The sequence below is a fragment of the Ambystoma mexicanum genome, chromosome 7q (genome assembly GCF_040938575.1).
Source record: "Ambystoma mexicanum isolate Mex_15411 chromosome 7q, UKY_AmexF1_1, whole genome shotgun sequence".
Lineage (NCBI taxonomy): Eukaryota > Metazoa > Chordata > Amphibia > Caudata > Ambystomatidae > Ambystoma > Ambystoma mexicanum.
This window is the reverse complement of record NC_090941.1, coordinates 913,851,028-913,869,732: the sequence shown is the minus strand read 5'-3', so window position 1 is coordinate 913,869,732 and position 18,705 is coordinate 913,851,028. Positions and strand designations below refer to the sequence as shown.

At 44.2% G+C, this 18,705-nt stretch overlaps 1 protein-coding gene across 2 annotated transcripts in view; it reads right to left on the bottom strand.

Annotated features, from left to right (window-relative positions):
• Positions 1–233: 233 nt before the first annotated feature.
• Positions 234–18,705, bottom strand: part of CCDC90B (coiled-coil domain containing 90B) — a 382,474-nt gene continuing 364,002 nt past the window's right edge. For both annotated transcript variants that reach the window (XM_069639861.1, XM_069639862.1), the window contains one exon: positions 234–1,659. In XM_069639861.1, the coding sequence (XP_069495962.1) occupies positions 1,548–1,659 (112 nt within the window). In that variant the 3' untranslated portion in view covers positions 234–1,547. The remainder of the gene's footprint in view (positions 1,660–18,705) is intronic.

Sequence of the window (18,705 nt, the reverse complement as noted above, 5' to 3'; positions counted from 1 at the left end):
AAGCAATACTGGTATATTGGACAGAAACACTAAATAATTAAAACCTTGCACAGAAACTGAAGAATACTACCACTATGTAGGGAAGGGGAAAACTGCAAACTAATTACATGGATGTCTCATTAGTAGGAAGAACATGGGCAGACTGGATTGGCCTGCCATGTGTTATTTACTGTCAAAGACTGTTTTGGTACATGTAAATAAGAAATTAGAACATGAAAGCAGGATTCAGGACCTTTAAATTCAAACTAAAATTTAATATCTGCATAAAAAATATTCATCAACAGATGAACAGACACAGTAACAATGAACAGTGCAATTAAACATGAGCTGACAAATTACTACGATTTTAGCAGTATTTCCAAATTGCCTTCAGCTGCATTAGGTGTTCTTTGAGCTAGACGAAGAACAATTGTATTCAGACTTAAAACACTTAATGCCAGTGGCTTAAATTGGGGTGTGGTTTCGGCATTCTTGAGCGTCGGTGCTCAAAGTTGACCAGGAATGTAACCGAGAGATTGAGCACCAAAGCATACTCCTCTTTCCAGGTCAGATGTTGATAACTTTCTCCTGAACACCCATTAGAACTTTCAATTTAGAACACGGTATAATAAATACCTCCTCTTCTCTGTTAAAAATTAACAATATTGTACACATCAACTATTTGCTCAATAAATCAAAATATGGATACCTTCACCTATAGAAGATGGTTACCTTTCATTGCAGCAAACAAAATAAACATAGCACTTTCTAGTTTCCAAATCAATGGTGTCTTGTGAATTTGTCAAACTCAGTTATAAGGCACAACTTTTTTACTTCTATCAGCACAAGCACTTAGACTGTAGATAGAAAGATGCCACAAATGTTATTTTCCACCCCAGAAACTTTAGTCATTGAAAATTACATATTTTCTTTACTGTCTTTATGTAAATTCAGTGGGGGTAAATTATCTTGCTTCCCACATTCACCAGCTGACTGTCCCACCCAGTGGTGGTGTAATAGGTCTGATTCATTTGGTCCTTTGCTATCTGTACTCAGACGGGAGGATCCAGAAATATGGGGAATAAGGAATAAGAGCTACAAACTAAAAAAACGTCACTTGGGAGTGTTTCTGTTCTCCATCGCAAGCCATCAAGAACACAAACTGCTGGGGGCTAGTGGGGCGGTAGTGGCATATCTCGAAGACAAGTGGCAGAATAACAAGTATATTTTTTCAGGTAACCTTTATGAACATTCCTATCATATACAAAGTTAACTTCTGTCCTGCCAAGCTACCCCAAAACAGGGAGCTATGGGGCAGTGCAGAGGTGGAGTTAGATGGGGCACAGTGTCCATACCACATATGTAATTCAGGATGAGGCACCACTTGAATTGTGGTCCCATGCTGGATCCAATATTGTAGAGTATCTTGTAATTGGAATACTGCATCCCCGTTCTGGATAATTATACATTTATAAATATATACTCATGCAACCTATGAAGTAACTTTCTAAGCAGGAAATGGAAAGGTTATCTTCGGGATTCCACATTAAAAAAGTCTTTGGTAATTTTCAGAAATATACTGAATACAAAAAGACATGTTGTCGATGTTTGATTTCCATAGTATCTATTTCCAAAGCCGATAAAACCCCAGAGCTATTGCTAGGCAAGCAAATACGGAACCTGCAAAAGAAAGAAATAGGTTGACATTGCAAAAAGATATTACAAAACTCAAATATATATGTGGATGATAATTGCATTAAAAATAGCTACACAGACTACAATATTTTTGCCAAGAAATTATTGATCTCAAAATTAGTCAGCATTTCTGAAAGAAGTTAATGTAAATGTTAGGATAGTTCTCAATGTAAAGCAAACTAATACATGATAATGGCCCAAATTATCTGTTCAATTGCACAGGTTTCTCTTTATATGGTTGTCATCACCCTCCATCTTGTAGCACTTTTTATTTTAATCACAAGCCAAACCACCTGCAATATGTTTACTTGTTTGGTATAGGTGCTAGAGGTGTGCACTAAAACAATATTTTAATGTTAATCCTTGCAATACTTATTCCTTCAGTAGTGACTTGATTTGATTTATAAACCTAGTTTTCGTTTAATAACTTAAATAAAGATTTTAATCTCATCTATTTTTTTAAACAAGTGTATATACATTCTTCACAGTTTAAGGACGGTTTTGGGCCGCTTCAAGCAAAGGATACTCTGTCCTTCCTCTACAGTATAGAATCTGTCCTATAATCTAATTGTAAGAGGGAACAATCACCTCTGAGGAACAAGCACCCCTCAGCGACTAAAAATCAACCAACCAAATGGTTATCAGAACTGCTGACCATACAGCCGACATCAAAGCTGTAAATGTCATCTATCAGGTCATCCAGGCCTGGATGCCCAACACAAACTTGGTCTCAATGATGAAGACAGAGCTCCTCATCTTAGGCTCTCATCACAGACAGACTAGATCCCACCTTTAAATCATTCGTCATCGATGGTAATACTATTGAAGTATCCAACGATACTAAAACTCTAGGCATCTATCTTGATTCCACTCTCTTTCTCTCTAGAAAAACAAACACCTTAACTTTGGCATCCGCTTACACCTGCAACTCATCACAGCCTGCCGCCCATTCTTCACCACGGCTAACTGTACCACACTTGCTAGAGCTTTGATTATGTCGAAAATCGACTATTGTAATGCCCTCTATCTAGGAATCAATCAACGCAACCTTAACAAGCTACAGGTCACCCAGAACAATGCCATCAGAGCTGCGCTAAATCTCTCTAGGAATCAGCACATATCAGACACCAGACAGAACCTACATTGGCTCTCAGAATCACAGAGTCTCACGCAATACGCTTGACCCGGACGCATAAATATCTTGCCAACCAAGCGCCTAGCTACCTGGCCTGCCGTTTTACCCACCATACCTCCAACCGACCCCTTGGAGCTGCCCAGGCCCAATGTCTTTCCATACCCAGATACAAGCTTCAGCAATCAGGTGGGGCGAGCTTCCCAGTCCTCGCTTCAAAACTGTGGAACTCATTGCCTAACCTTCTTAGAGCAGAACCTTCATTCCATGCCTTTAAGAGCAAGGACAAAGCGTGGCTGTCATCCCAAGAACCCCCTCCCCCCCAATTTCTCTAGGCCCTAACCAACCCGGTAGTCACCACATCGTTTCCACTGCTTCTACTCTTGGATTCGCGTCTGATTATAAATACTATGTAAATTAACTGTAAGTTTACTTAACCTGTATATATATTGTGATATGTTTTGTATACTTTCACTGCTCTTCATTCTTGTACATGTCTAATTTATGCTCTTGTCAGTATGCTTACCTTTGCCCTATGTAACCTAATAATATACAAATCACTATACTATACAAATAAACAAAATATAAATACAAATGCTGATAAAGATGGGAGTGAGTGTCATTAGGAATACTGAATATAATACTGCCATAATGATAATGCAATAATGATGTTCACTAGGTAATCAGATCTGAAGCAAGATACATTAGTGACCCAGAATTTGACTTAAATTGTAGGAACCCAGATACACCTGCCTTCTATGCACTGCCTTATATGCAATAAGGATTGACTCTGCCTTCGTGCCTCTTCATGAACCTCTGAATATAATGGTGACCCTTAAATCCGAATGTCCGGGTCACAAAATCTTACCTCAGGATACACAGGCTGTATTTAATGTATTAGAAAATATTAGCTTTGACGACGTCAGTGATTCTGGCGAGTCTGGAAATACTGCAGGGTGAAGCTATCCAAGCCACTACTCAGACATTTTATGGTACCCACCGATTTATAGTGGAATGTTTGGAAATTTCCTTGAAATCTAACCATTTCATGTAAAACATAGGACATATTTACATACATTACTTTTACAACCCAATTGAAATTGGTACTCATGTATCGTCCTCTGAAGGATAAAGGCTCAGTTGGCCTTTCCGGGATTTAAACCTGCAGATCAAACACAGATCACAAGCGTTTAACCCGCAGAGCCATTTTACCGGCAATAGCCAGATTCAAAAGTTACCACTGTGGAAGCAGCGTTGGCCTTAATTTTAAGGAAATGTACATATTTGTCGTAGAGCGGTAGGAATACTGTTTTTTTTAAATAGAAAAATTAATCAACCTGCAATATATGACAGATCCCTCACTCAAGGCAACTTTCTCTCTGCCTCAAGACAGGACAAATCCTCCGGCTTTTCAAGAAATTAACACTGGACAGGAGGACCTTAGAAACTACCACCTTATCACCCTTCCTTGGTAAGCTCTTTGAGAAAGCAGTAGCCACAAAACACCTAAAACACATCACTGCCAACAACCTCCTTCATTCAAACCAATCTGGCTTCAGAATGCAGCACAGAAACGGCTACCATCAAGGTGATTGATGAAGGCCATGCTTGTCTTCTGGTCCTTCGGCTTAGCAGCTTTCGACACAGTATACCACCATAAACTCAACAACATTCTACATGGCCGCTTGGGGATCAGCGAGACCATCTTTAGCCGGTACAAATCCTACTTTGCTAACTCCCACCAATTTTCCAGATAGCTTCTGCCAGATCAACTATACCCATCAAATGTGGAGTCCTGGAAGGATCCATCAGCTTCCCCTTGATCTTCGACCTTAACATGGAACCGCTCAGAATCCTCCTGACTACACAACACCCATATCAACCAATACTCCGATAACACGAAGCTGTTCCTCAAAATATCCACTGAAGACATCCAAATGCTCATAGCTTGCCTCACCTAACATTGATCCAGTTTTAGCTTTGAAGTGCTTATCTGAACCTCTACACCTCAAGACCAAATTCCTAATGCTGACAACACCAAACACCCTAGCATCCAGACCTTGCTCTCCACTATGAAGCGAGAGGGGTTCACAGCCTAGCGCCAAGTCACTTGGGTTCTACAGACACCTCACCTTCAAGAACACGTAGCAAGGGGGACACCTGGATAGAGGTAATGCTGTTCTGGAAGGACTTCCGTCGACCATACTGGCACCCCTGAGATATGTCCTGCATACGGTAGCATGACTCAAAGAACTCTGCAAATTCAATCAAATCACTGCAACCTTCATCGAATTGCACCGGCTACCATGCATTACCTTCAAATCCTGCTGCATCATCTACAAGGCTGTTGCTCTCCAGTCCCCAAGCTACCTCGCTGACAAACTCTGCATCGGCGGAGGCTTATGATCCACCAGACAGAGGGACAGGAGCAGACTTGATGAAGAAAAGGGCCAGAAGACAGACCCTTCGTTTATGCTTCCTAAAATTGAAACCTTCTCACAGACTGACACACACCTATCCCACTAACCTGAAACTGGGTGATCTGCTCCCCCTTGTTTCTCAGCTATTTGCTTGTACATTTCTTCCTGCCATTTTCCACGCCCGCCACTTATGCATCGCTGCGTCCCTCACCATGTACTTCTCTCTATGACTTGTAAAGTACTCTATTGCTTCCCGAAGCTAGGTCCTGTGAGAAACATGAAGGTGTCTCTATCTGTTCACCGGGGATCTGTCATCCAGGTGGCCAGGACACGGCCATTGTATACAGTTCCTGGGGGTGGACCAGTAAGGGAGGATCACCTGGATTGGGCATCTTTGGGGAGTGGAAGTGGGACACAGATTGGTGAGACGCGGTATACACTTTCCTTTGACACCTTTCCCCCCATCCTCTGATGTAAGACATTACCTCTGCCCGCCCTTTCCAACACCTACACTTTCGCACAACACAAAGGACAACAGACTAACACCAGAGCCGTTTACCTGACATGTCACAATACAAAGGTAAGGCAAAGTCAGGCAATTGATCAGAATCACCCACACCCGACAGCCCTTTCACTTCCCCACAGCCAGAGCGCACAGTACGAGCACGGCAGACAGCACGACAAGACAGTTGATCGGGCGCGGCAGTTCAAACAAAGGAGAAAGATGGCAGGAATCGAGTGTGGCGAGGAGAGAAGTGACCTTGCCCTTTTCGTCCCAGACCCTCAGAAGCTTTGAGGAAGGAAGCCTAAAACCGTGAATAATAGAACAAGTGTCTTGCAGCAAATGTCAACGGTACACAGGGCAACCCCCCGCCGATAAGCAGGAGCTAGGAAGCTCCTGCAACTGTGGTACCGGCCTTGACTCCAATGAAGAGGAAATCCAAGCGGTTCACCACAGCTGATGAGTCGAGAGGAATGCCGATAAGAACCAGGCTGTGTTAATTGATAATCGCAGTCAACTTTTGAACCAAGTTCGAGGAAATGTGAAAGAACTGAACCATGTGGGTGCTAACTCAAGAGACTCTGTTCGATCCCTATTAGAGAGCAACTACAGATGCCGCCAGCAGGCCATAGGAGAGCCAGCCGAATAGGTGAAAGTGGTCATACAAAGGGTCAAGCAAAATCCCTGTACAATCGAAAGATTTTGATCTACAAACTAAGTGAAAGAAAGGGGAGTGAATCCTACAGTGAGAGGAAGCCAGGGAAGTGAATCCCAAGAGGGGAGTGTTGACAGACATAAAATCCTGACAGAGCTATCTACACTATGAACTGTTTTAAAAGACATTGAGACAAATAAGGGAAGTGAATTCTGCTAAAGAGAGAAGGGTCTGCGCCCAGAAGAGGGGGACTCAGGGGTGTACCCATCACCCAGCGCACATTAGGAACAAACTTTTTTGTTGAAGGAACTTTTGATAGTTGAAGATATCAAGTCCTCGAAGGCAAGAGACTTTCAAGTGAAACGAGACTTGACCATCGACGGTCCTGAAAGCTGCCATTAGAACTGCCGTCTTGTGCTGGAGAAGCTCAAGACTGTACTGCCTCCAAAATACCACCTTACTCGGTGGGGAAGGGAGGCCCAGGCTACCGCATCCTGACATATTATTTGAGAACACTTTATTTTCTTGAGAACTATCCCACGCCCTTTCTTGTATTAATGAACAAGTTACTTCTTACCTGGTAACGTTCTTTCGATGGGATGTTCCTCCGACGTATTCCTTATCTTGATAGATCATCTCCAGCTTGCTGGCCTCTGAAATAATTTTTTCAGTAGAGGGCGCTGTGCGTCGACGGCCCTCAAGCCGATGTCCCTCGACAGCCTCTGTATCGGCGCCGACGTCATCATGCGTATAGACTCGCGCAGCGTCCGTTGCTCAGTTCCGTTTTGATGTTAACAGTTGCTTTACATGAATTGGTTATTGACCTTGAAGGAGCGTAAGCTGTAACCACAAGGGAAGTTTTACTGAGGGGATGGATGGGAGGGGCGATAAGGAATACGTCGAAGGAACATCCCATCGAAAGAACGTTACCAGGTAAGAAGTAACTTGTTCTTCGAAGGGATTGTGTCCTCCGGCGTATTCCTTATCTTGATAGACTTCCATAGCAGTGGTGTGTAATTGGAGGTGGGAGTACAATTGCCATGTTTCCCTTCAAGAATGAACAGAGTGCAACACAGCTTTGCCAAATCTAGTCTCTTGGCTAGAGGAGGAATCCAGGTTGTAAAATCTTGTGAAGGTATGTGCAGACGACCATGTGGCAGCCGCACATATGTCTCGAATCGGTACCCCTCTTTGGAGGGCCGAAGAGGCTGCGATACCCCTGGTTGAATGAGCCCTAAGATTTTGAGGAAGCAATTTCCCTGCCAGTTTGTAACATTCCAGAATGGCCAAAATAATCCATCTGGAAATGGTCTGTTTTGTTATCGGTAATCCCAATTTGTGCCCTGAGCAACCTACGAACAGTTGGTCTGCTTGCCTAATCCTAGCAAGTCTGCTGATGTAAAAGCTCAAAGCCCGCCTTGGGTCCAGCCTATGTAGCCTTTCTTCCTCTTTCCCCGGATGGGGATAGAATGAAGGTAAAGTAATCTTCTGAATGATGTGGAATTCAGAAACCACCTTTGGGAGGAAAGAAGGCTTCACTTGTAGGACAACTTTGTCTTTATGAAAAATTGTATGAAGGGTTTTACAAGATAGAGCTTGTAATTCGCTCACCCTCCTAGCAGATGTCAATGCCACTAATAAGACAGTTTTAAGGGTGAGAAACCTTAGCGAACAAGAGTGGAGTGGTTCAAAAGGAGTACCCATCAGGAAATTTAAGACTAAATTTAAGTCCCATAAAGGAACTTGGAATGGTCTTGGAGGATAGACATTGGTTAATCCCTTCAGAAATTGTATTACTAAGGGTAACTTGAAATACGATGGTTCCTCTGCAGTGCGCTTGAAGATAGATAGCGCGGCGAGATAGCCCTTGATAGTGCCAACCTGAAGGCCCGAATTTGCCAAATAGAATAGAAAAGATAACACCATTGGTGTACCACATGAAAAGGGGTCGATATTCTTTTCTCTACACCAGATACAAAATTTGTTCCAACGGCAGCGGTATAAAGACTTTGTTGCTGGCCTTCTTGCCGAAAGCAACACCTCCATGATGTCATCTGGGAGGTCCCAATCCTTGTATCGCAACCTTTCAGATACCAAGCATGAAGGTTGATGATTCTGATGTCTGGATGGAGAACCTGACCTCCCTTCTGCGAGAGAAGATTCTCCTTGAGTGGAAGACGAATTGGAGGGCAGATGGACATGTCCAGAAGGTCCGGGTACCACGTTCTCCTGGCCCAGTCCGGGGCAATTAGGATCATGGCTTTCCAGAACCTCTTCAACCTCCTGATCATTTGAGGAATGACAGGGACTGGAGGAAACGCGTACAGAAATGGAAACTCCCAGTCCACTACGAACGCTTCCCCTAGAGCTCCTCTCGGGGGGAAATTCCCTTGAATAAAACTGATCGCACTTCCTGTTGATGCTGGTGGCGAACAGATCCACTTGAGGGGTTCCCAAAAGGGTGAAGATCTGTTGAAGAACTTCCTGAGCTAGTTCCCACTCGTGGGAGACTGTACTCTGCCTGCTCAGAGCGTCCTCTGTGGTTTTTCTCTCCGGCTAAGTGAACTGCCGATAGAGAGATTCCTTCTTGGATTGCCCAGAACCATTGCTGCATCGCCTCTCTGCACAGAGGCAGTGATCCTACGCCTCCTCTTTTGTTGAGGTAGTGCATGGCCACTGTGTTGTCCGTCATTATCAGGACATTTTTCCCCTGTACAGATGGCAGAAAAGCCTTCAGCGCTAGTCTGATTGCTCTCAGCTCTAAAAGGTTGATATGTAGTCTGGACTCTGATGGGGACCAATGACCGCTGATGGTGAAGTCGTTGGCATGTGCTCCCCACCCCTTGAGTGAAGCATCTGTGACTGTTATCTCCGGCCATGGTTGCCAAAACAGTTCTCCTTTCAAAATGTTCTCCTGACAGGCCCACCACTGAAGGTCTCGAGCCACCTTGTCCGGAACCTGAAGGAGATCTGTCATTCTCCCTGAGAATTGCGACCACTGAGTTCTTAGTGCCCACTGAAGAGATCTCGTTCTCAGGCGAGCCTCTGGCACAAGGAAGATGCAGGATGCCATGAGGCCTAGCAACCTCAAAAAGTCGAAGGCTGGGAGACGTTGGGCATTTTGAAACTTGGTGACCATCTGCAGAATATCTTGAGCCCTCACCTCTGGTGGCGAGGCTTTTCCCAGGGAAGTGTCCAGGACCGCTCCAATGAACTGGAGTCTCTGTGATGGTATCATCTGTGACTTCTTTAAATTGAGGGAGAAGCCCAGTTTGTGAAGGAAGTGGCAGACATAATCTAGCTGGATCGGAGCTTGTTCCGGAGATACAGCTCTGATCAGCCAATCGTCCAGGTAGGGATAGACGTGAATCCCTTCCCTTCTTAGACTTGCAGCCACTACCGACATTAGCTTGGTGAAGACCCTCGGGGCGGAGGCCAGCCCAAATGGCAAAACTCGAAATTGATAATGAGAGTCGTCAATTGCGAACCTCAGGTATTTCCTGTGTTTGAGATGGATTGGCACATGGAAATAAGCATCCTGAAGGTCCAGAGATACCAGCCAGTCCTGGAGCTGGAGGGCCTGAAGGATCTGAGAGAGAGTTACCATCTTGAACTTGTCCTTCCTGAGGAACTTGTTCAATTCTCGTAAGTCCAAGATAGGTCTCGGTCCTCCGTCGTCCTTCGGTATTAGGAAGTAGGGGGAAGTACCAGCCCTTGTTCCTCTCCGCTACAGGTACCGGTTCTATGGCACCTTTCTCCAGCAGGTCTACAATTGTCTGCAAGAGGAGCGGATCTGGAACTTTCCGAGAGCTGTTCCCCGGTGGATGACTCTGAGGAATGCGTAGAAAAAGGCAGCCAGTAACCTTGGGCAACTGTCTCCAATGCCCAAGCATCTGACGTAATAGCCTACCATTCCGTCAGATGTTGAGTTAGCCTGCCCCCTCTACTGGTGTCTTGTGAGGAGAGTCCTCAGAGTGATTTAGAGGCGGCTGATGCAGGTGCCAAGGGTAAAGAGGCACCTGCTGCTGCGGGTTTTGTATTTTTACCCCGTCCACCTCAGGTGAATCTTTTTTTGACCTCTTTGAACCGACTGTCCTCTGCATTTTCCGAATGCGGAATAAAAGCGAAAGGTCTTACCTCTCCAAGAGGTTCCTGAGGGGCGATATGGCGTTTGACGGATTGCAGCTCCCAGGGATTTTGCTGCTGCTTTGGATGTCTAACTTTTCTAGGCTGTCATCCGCCTTCTTACCAAACAAAGAAGAGCCGTCAAAGGGCATATTTAAAAGTCTGGCTTGTACATCTGAAGCAAACTCAGGCTTTCGCAACCACGCAAATCGGGTTGTAGCACTTGCCGCGATGGCCCTACTGATGCTGTCAGCAGAATCAATGCCAGTTTGAAGGGATTCGCACATTGTCTTTACCATCCTTAATGATGTTTAGAAACGCTTCCCTTTCTTCTCCCTCTGGGAGGCAGTCAGCCGCTGATGAAGCACACTGCCAAAGTGTATGGCTGAACCTTGCGAGCGTACAAGTAGCGTTAATAGATTTCAACTCCATGCTACATGCAGAAAAGACTTTAACCATAGAGTCGTATCTTTTGTCATCCCTGTCCTGTGGAACAGTAGGGTATGCCGATCTACTGCCTGATGCAGTAGCTGCTTGAGCAACCAGACTCTCTGGAGTTGGATGTTTAGACAAAAATTCAGGGTCAGTAGCAGATACTCCATATTTGGCTGATAACTTCTTGGTAACCGCCGGGATAACCTCAGGAGTTTCCCAGTTAGCCAATATTTTTCTTTGTAATGCAGCGTGAAATGGAACCACAGGATCCTACTGTGGGCCTTTAACTAAAATGTCTGTAGGGTCATCCTGTTGGAATGCAGGTGAAGGTGTAGACCAAGCCATGAATTCTATAATTCTTGCCATTAAAATTCTGTAAGGGGTCTCGGCATGTTCTCTTGGGTCTGGTTTGGCAAATTCTATTTCTGGGGAAGTATCTAACCCACTTGCCTCATGTAAGGATTCTCGAAGATCCTTTAATCTATTTTCCTCAGAGGTAAATTCCTCTGGTTCAGGTGTTGCAGATCTCTGCAACCCAAAGGGTCTTTCTTGATCCGAATCCTCCCCTTCCTCATAAATTGAAGACAAAGGTCTGAAATGATCAGACCTTGGAAATGGCTTAAATCCCCATTTCCAGAGCAGAAGGGGCTAAATTTGTCATAATTGGTTGAGAAAACGTCGACGCGGACGTTAAAGGCTTCAAAAACACAGAAAAAGTCGTCGAGAAGATTGGAAGAGGCCTCAAAGAACTCGAGAGGATCGGAATCCTACTCGAGGTAGTCGATGACATTCTCAAAGTAGTGTTAGATGCCCTGGGTATGACCACTGGCTGTGAGGTAGTGACGGCCGTGGGTTTGTTCTTTTTCGGCGTCGAAGACGGCGTCGATTCGATCGACCTATGCGCCTATGAGCCCTTCGATAATGGTGTCGATGACGCAGATTTATGCGTCAAAGGGACTTTCGACGATGGCGTCGATGGCACAGTGCCTTTGCTCGAGGGTTCGTGACGCTCTCGAGTAGTTTCTTTCGCCGGGTGCAACGACTCGCGGCGTTTCGATTTTTCGGGTCTTTCTCCCAGGGTATCACCCTCAGCTGTCTTCGAGGGGATCGAGGCCGCTTTCTCGAAGACGCTAAGCATCCTTTTACTGAATTCCTCCCACTCAGCCTGAGAGCTATGTTTTGTGGGGCAGGTGACTCTTTCCGGAGAAACAGAAGACGACAACGACGAGGAAGGGGATCTTCAATGTCTCTTACTTGAATGCTTGGATCTCGAAAAGTGGTGGGAACTGCTTCGAGACCTAGAACGAGAATGTTTCCTGTGTTGGCGAGGAGACAAATGTCTCGACTCTACCGAGGAACTTTCGAAGGAGTTTTAACTGTCTTACCTCTCTCAAGCTTCCCCTTACGCTCCTTCAAGGCTTTCGCCGTCATGGACATGCAGTCCTCGCACTCCGAACCTTGGTGCTCCGATCCCAGACACCACAAACAGATCCTGTGAGGATCTGTCAACGACATTTTCTTTCCACAGTCTCGACATTTTTTGAAGCCGGACCGTGGAGTCGTCGGTTCGGATGAGGAAGCCATCGAGTAAGAGTTGGTATTCGAGGAATAATGAAGAATATATCTGACTAACGAACTGAGCAATGCGATTCCGAGGCCCACGAAGCGCGGAAAAACGGAACTGAGCAACGGACGCTGCGCGAGTCTATGTATACGCATGATGATGTTGGCGCCGATACGGGGGCTGTCGAGGGACGTCGACGCGCAGCGCCCTCTACTGAAAAAAAGAATTCCGAGGCCAGCAAGCTGGAGATGATCTATCAAGATAAGGAATACGTCGGAGGACACAATCCCTTCGAATGTAAGGTTTGGCAATAGGTTTCTTAGTATAGGCCCTTTTATTTGACAACGCCACTACGACAGCCCTATTTTGCATTTGATGGTCGACGCTTGCTCCCATCTTAGATTTAGGTTTAGAATAGGCGTTTTTCCAACATGCATACAGATTTAAATTTTCAATAAACATCCTTGAACTGTAATCACTTGTGTTTCTCTTACTTGTTGCCACCATGAGTTCCTCACAGTCTGCGCTCAATAAAATACCCCTAATAAAGATAGGATGTGAATACATTATTTTTAGTGAATATAAGCTCCTGGAAGACATATTATAGACAATATCTTGTAAATGGTAAATATAATAACGAGATTTAATCTATTACCTGTGGGGGCAGTCACTCAGCTCTGGTCTTCCAATGGAGGGGGGGAACTCAAACTGTATCTGTATGTGTGGCAGGCAGGAAACCATATTACGTCTTATTCCGTTCTGCCCACTGTTTAATGACCTTTGGGCTAAATTTGTACTACCGATTTTACAAGTGAGTGAGATTAGGTCTCGTCATGTGGCCCCTTTCTTTTTGCTTCTCACTACAAGGTATGCATTCTATTTTGGCCTTGCTAATTTTTTAAAGATAGCATGGCGGAGGCAAGCTTTGTTTCCATCTGTTGTGGAGGGTGATGTTGGGTTGTTGTAAATAAAGTGACATGTTCTGATGTAAAGTAAGGTGGAAACAGGGTTGCCTGACCAGACAAGTATTATTGAGGGAGACGTTATTTGATGCAATTGAGAGAGATGTTATTTGACGCAGATACAATTTTGCCCATGTTTTTTCTTTAGCCAATGATTTTCATGTATTTTAAGCAGATGTCTAGATATGAAGTCTGTGGTCTTTGTAGATGAAATGTGACAGTTAACAGTTGATGCAGATGTGATTTTTCCAGGCTGTGTTAAAGACTGATTTTGGAGTATTTGTTTATATGATTTCTGTGTTTTATGAAATATGATAAGTGTGATGGCTTTATGGATTTAATGATCTGAAATAAACTTGTTCTTGCAAAAGAGGCTGCATATTTTATATTTCTTTCACATCCTAACACAAACAACCTAATCTCAAAACTATTACAACACACTAATAGCCATTCTGGTTCTTTACATCACAGTTTGGGCATAGGTTATAACAGGATGCTAAAATAAAAACATATCACTTTGCATTACTCTAGTTTTCATCTGAAAGCGATTCAGGTCAAATTTCCCATTTGAAATTATTTTAAGGTTTAAAATAAATTGCACACACAAAAAGGACTACCTACCTAAAGGAAGCCTCCATTTTGGAGGAAAAGCTGAACAAAAGAGTATGTTCTGATAACCTACTGAAAAGATCACCCATACACACACGATTCTATAATAGATATGCACTAGGTACTCCTAAAATAAGAGGTGGACCAAGCTACACTAACCTGTGTAACTACATTTTCCTACCAGAGTGGGATAATGGGATAATATAAATGGAGGGGGGGGGCTTGTGAGAAGGCAGATGTCAGTAGCCAAGAGGGCGGCTGAGCGGCCTGCGTGTTTGTGTTGGGGTTTGTATTGTCCCCCTGATTGGACGGCCGAAGCTGGGAAGTTTAAGTAGCAATGATTGGAAGTAGCAATGGTTGAAGCGTGCTTTCGCACTAGCATTGGCTTAACGTTCTACACACTGTGCTATGTGCTTTGTTTCCTTGTTTGTTTTGTTCTTCAATAACAAAAAGGGATCTAATTTTTCATTCTTGAGGCACTATTGGGAGTAACAATATAATAAGTTGCGCATCATTGTTGCTTGACAATCAGTTGTGGGTGTAGTGAGACGCTGTGAGGTTCAGTCCTCGAGCTTCCCCTCTTCTCAGACCAGGCTTTTGAGTGAGAACAAGAGCAGTGAAAGAGATAGAGCGTGAGGTGCTGACCTGTGGAAGGTGTGCGGTTTTGAAGCAGCTGCTGATCATATCCTGGACTGTGTTGCTGTCTAGCCCTTTAATGGCTGTGGCACCACTTCAGGAGGGTAAACGCACCGTGACAGTGGGGCAAGTACGGTGTGAGCTGTGTGTACATATTGGGTGAGTCGGGGTGCGTGTACAGTTAGTGTGAGGGCGTGCTGGTGGTGAACTCCGTAACATGAAGGCTGAGTGAATGGCCCGAGATAAGGGAGTGGCTTTTACTGCATGCCTTTTAGTGCTACCTAACTGAAAGCGTAAACGCCTATGCTTCGAGAAGCTGTATAGCACAAGAAATCCCAACAAGAGGCTCATTCTTAGAGTCTCAAATGAAGTCGTTGGTAACGCCTCGAGGTGCAGATATGGAAAAAAGCAAAGTTAGTGCTGCTGTTACTGAATGTGTTCAGTGAGGCAGCAGGAGACAAATCTGGTGGGGAGTAATTCACCAAGACTGAATGCTATGGCTGAAGCAGTAAATCGGCAAAGTGATTAGAAGCTCTGGGTGAGTGAACTGCATGATAACTCAACAGGTTATCCCCAGCGATGGAGTGCTAAAACGTCCTTGAGGGGGAGAAATCTGATTAAAGAACTGTGTGTTCAACGTTTGTCACAATCCCTCTCACTTTACACATCAAAGTTTGAAGCTTTACAAACCATCAGCATTCTTATACCAGCCGACACCACGTCTGAATATTAGAAATTAGTTAAACACATCACAGACAGAAGTGCCGGTGGACTCAAATTCGGCGATGCATACTCTAAATTTTGCATTAACATCAATTGTTAAGCTGTATGAAATCATCAGAGAGGATTTCAAAACACAAGAACATACCCTCCTGAGTGGAAGAAATGAGACTAGGGTATTTGACCCATGTTCGTTCTCAGTAGAAGGGCTCCCACACTCCTCTGTAACTTTGTAATAATTGGTGTTTCACCCTACGTAACCCAGGGTAATTCAGACGTGGACCGATTGCTCACTATGTCTTAGAGAGGCTCAGCTTCACCTTACGGATGAGGCCAGACTAGGCCGAAACACCGGTCTGCGGTAGCTGATGGTACTCTTATTCATTTGCCTAGCATTTCGGTGCTGGACTGCCCTTGTGGGTGGGACAAAGTGATATGCAAATTGATATTTCTCCTCTGTGAAGGGTGTAGTGAGCTAAAACGTGGTTGTAGACCCTCTCGAGTGTAAGAAATTCCATAGAACAGGCTATTTGACCCATGTTCGTTCTCAGTAGAGGGGTTTCCACACTCCTCTGATACTCATACAGGTATTGCAGCCTAATTAACCTTCTTGGAGGGCTACATATATGCGAAACCACACGAGAAATGGGATGAAGCTAGAGAAGCATATGAAAAATGATTATTAGAGCAGGAAGAGGAGGCTGAGTCAATAGCACAGAATAGATCTATGGCAAATGTGGTAAACGTGGATGAGAGGGTGAAGATATTGCAACTTGTGACTACTGAATCAGAAGACGAGGTAGAAGAAGTACCTTACTGGCAAGTAGTAGTCACTGTACAGTCGGACTAAAGTAAAAGAAATCGAAAAATATCAAAAACAGTGTTAAACCGACGAATAAGGACTCTCAGAAATGTTTGCGTAAAGGCATAACTTGTAGAGATACATCAGCTAATGAGTAGAGGGTTAACGATGATTGTGCAATAGTAGAAGAACCATCCAAGACTGAGCCAAAAAGGGATAAATTCATAAAAAGAGACTAACATGATAACTTGTTTCCTTAAACAAGCCAAGCAACTTGAGACATTGGTCCAGGACCTAGACCTAAGCACCTCTTGACAGAGCACTCTTGTGATATGAGGGAAAATGTGCAGAGGCAACAAGCAGGATTGTTAAGATAATGGAACAAAAGAATGTTATTATAGTTGATAAGGCTGATGAGCCCATGTTACTGCAGGAGGAATGTTTAAGTGGTCTTTCGTCTCAACCATCTGTCGTGTTCCTCACTCTAGACGAAAATGGACAAAAATTATTGGCAAAACTGGGTCAACAAAATATGGGAGCTAAACATTTGTCTGCAAAGTGTGAAGATATGGGAAGGTTTGTTCCACCCTATTAGACAGATTCTGGGGATGGTAATATGGTGGCCCAGGCTAGTAGGAGAGTAGAGAGCTCCTTCGGAGAGGGGATTAATTATGTGTCTGTTGCAATGGACAGGAAGGAAGGGGACCAAGAAAAAAAGGATGACTAAAAACAGTAAGGGGTTTTCTCCCACGCCTTCCACTCGGAAGGGATGCACCTCAGAGTGGCTGGCAGGTTTACCATAGAAAGAGGTGTTTAGAAGTGATTATGTTGTCTACTTGGAGAGATTGAAATACTCATGCATAGGCTCATTAGTGACGACCAACCACCAATCAATCTGAAATGTCGCCAGGCCTAGTACAGTAGTTTATTGTTCTGTATGTCCTTTTCCCTCTCATACCCCTTTCTATTCCCAATCTTGGTCATGCACTTGCACTATCTGACAAGTCGTTAGGCATAGTACGGTATTATGATTGTATGATTGTATGCTCTTTTCATTGTCCTCCCCACCCCCTTCTCTCATTCCGTCGTGTCATGCCCTTGCACTAGTAGAAATGCCAATGGCGTAGTATGTTAGTTATTTTTATTAGATCATTCTGAATCTTCAAGGCCTAAGAATGACAACTGTATTCCCTTGTTCCCTTCCTGCCTGGAAGCAGTTGAATAAGCGCAGAGTGTTGGAGAAAGCAGAACTCTCCTTACCAGCTTTGTTGCAGTATGGACTTCTTTCAGTGCGACACCAGGATCTAGCATCGAGCTGAGATAAAAGCTCTTCCAGTGCGCAGAGCTTACGCAGAGTGTTGGAGAGTGCTGGGAGGGGTCAGCAGAAGGAAGAAGGAAATACTCTCGTAATCACCTTGAACACAATCCCTTCGGATGACATCGAAATTTGCTCTGCTGAGGAGTGACGTCCCTCCTTTGTCGACCCCAGCTGGTCAGTTTCGCTCATGGACACAGAACTGCTGCAGACGTGTGTGCGGTAAGAGCTTGCTTGTGGAATCCCTCCTCCCTCTTATTTTGCTATCTGTATAAGCGAGGTGCGGTCCGAAGTGTTATTTGTCTGCAGTCGGCTGGCGCGTGGAGAAACTCTAGCTCTCTCCTTTTGAATATGACACCATTGCGGATGTAAACACCTTTTTACTACCAATCAACGGCCGGAATAAGTCAGCTGCCTAGAGACTGCAGGAGATTGCCCCTTTGAGCTGGGAACTTCCAGCATTTTTTCTATCAGAGACCATTAACTATCTTGGGTGCGATACTGCCTGAGGGGATGGCGGGTAGTGGCTTCCTTTACTTTCATCTTGCTGGTATCAGACAAGCAAAGGCCGGTTACTTGGAAAACACACCCTCCTTTATTTAATCCAACACGAATCACGCTTTACTGTTGTCAGCAGCTAGATCACAAGACTTTTTCGAACTGTGACTGCGGGAAGCACCCTAATAACTTTTTTCCTAAAGACCCAATCTCCAAAATACCAGAACAAGTAAAAGCTCCATCTAATCTTCCGGAAATGTCAAATAATATTTAGTACAGGGGGGTAGTCCTGACCTCATACATTTAAGCTACAGTAGTTTGCTGTAGTGAAAAATTCTAACATCTCCATATTATGTTTAATCCATCTTCATAAGTATGCATCATAGGAGGAAAGTACAAATCCAAATTCTGGAGAAACTGACAAAAACAGTTGAGCCCTTTATTTACTTAGGTCGCATATTTCAGCATAGATAATTCAATATTGATGGCTGAAAAAATTACACATAGAAAAGAATAAACAATCAACAATTGACCTGGTCACCAGCTCGTTGAGTTGTGTAAACAGTATTGTACATATATGTTAACAATGTATAGTGCATCTTTGCATAGCATTACATGTCCACTGGTGACAGGAGGTCACTAAACTAAGCCTGTTA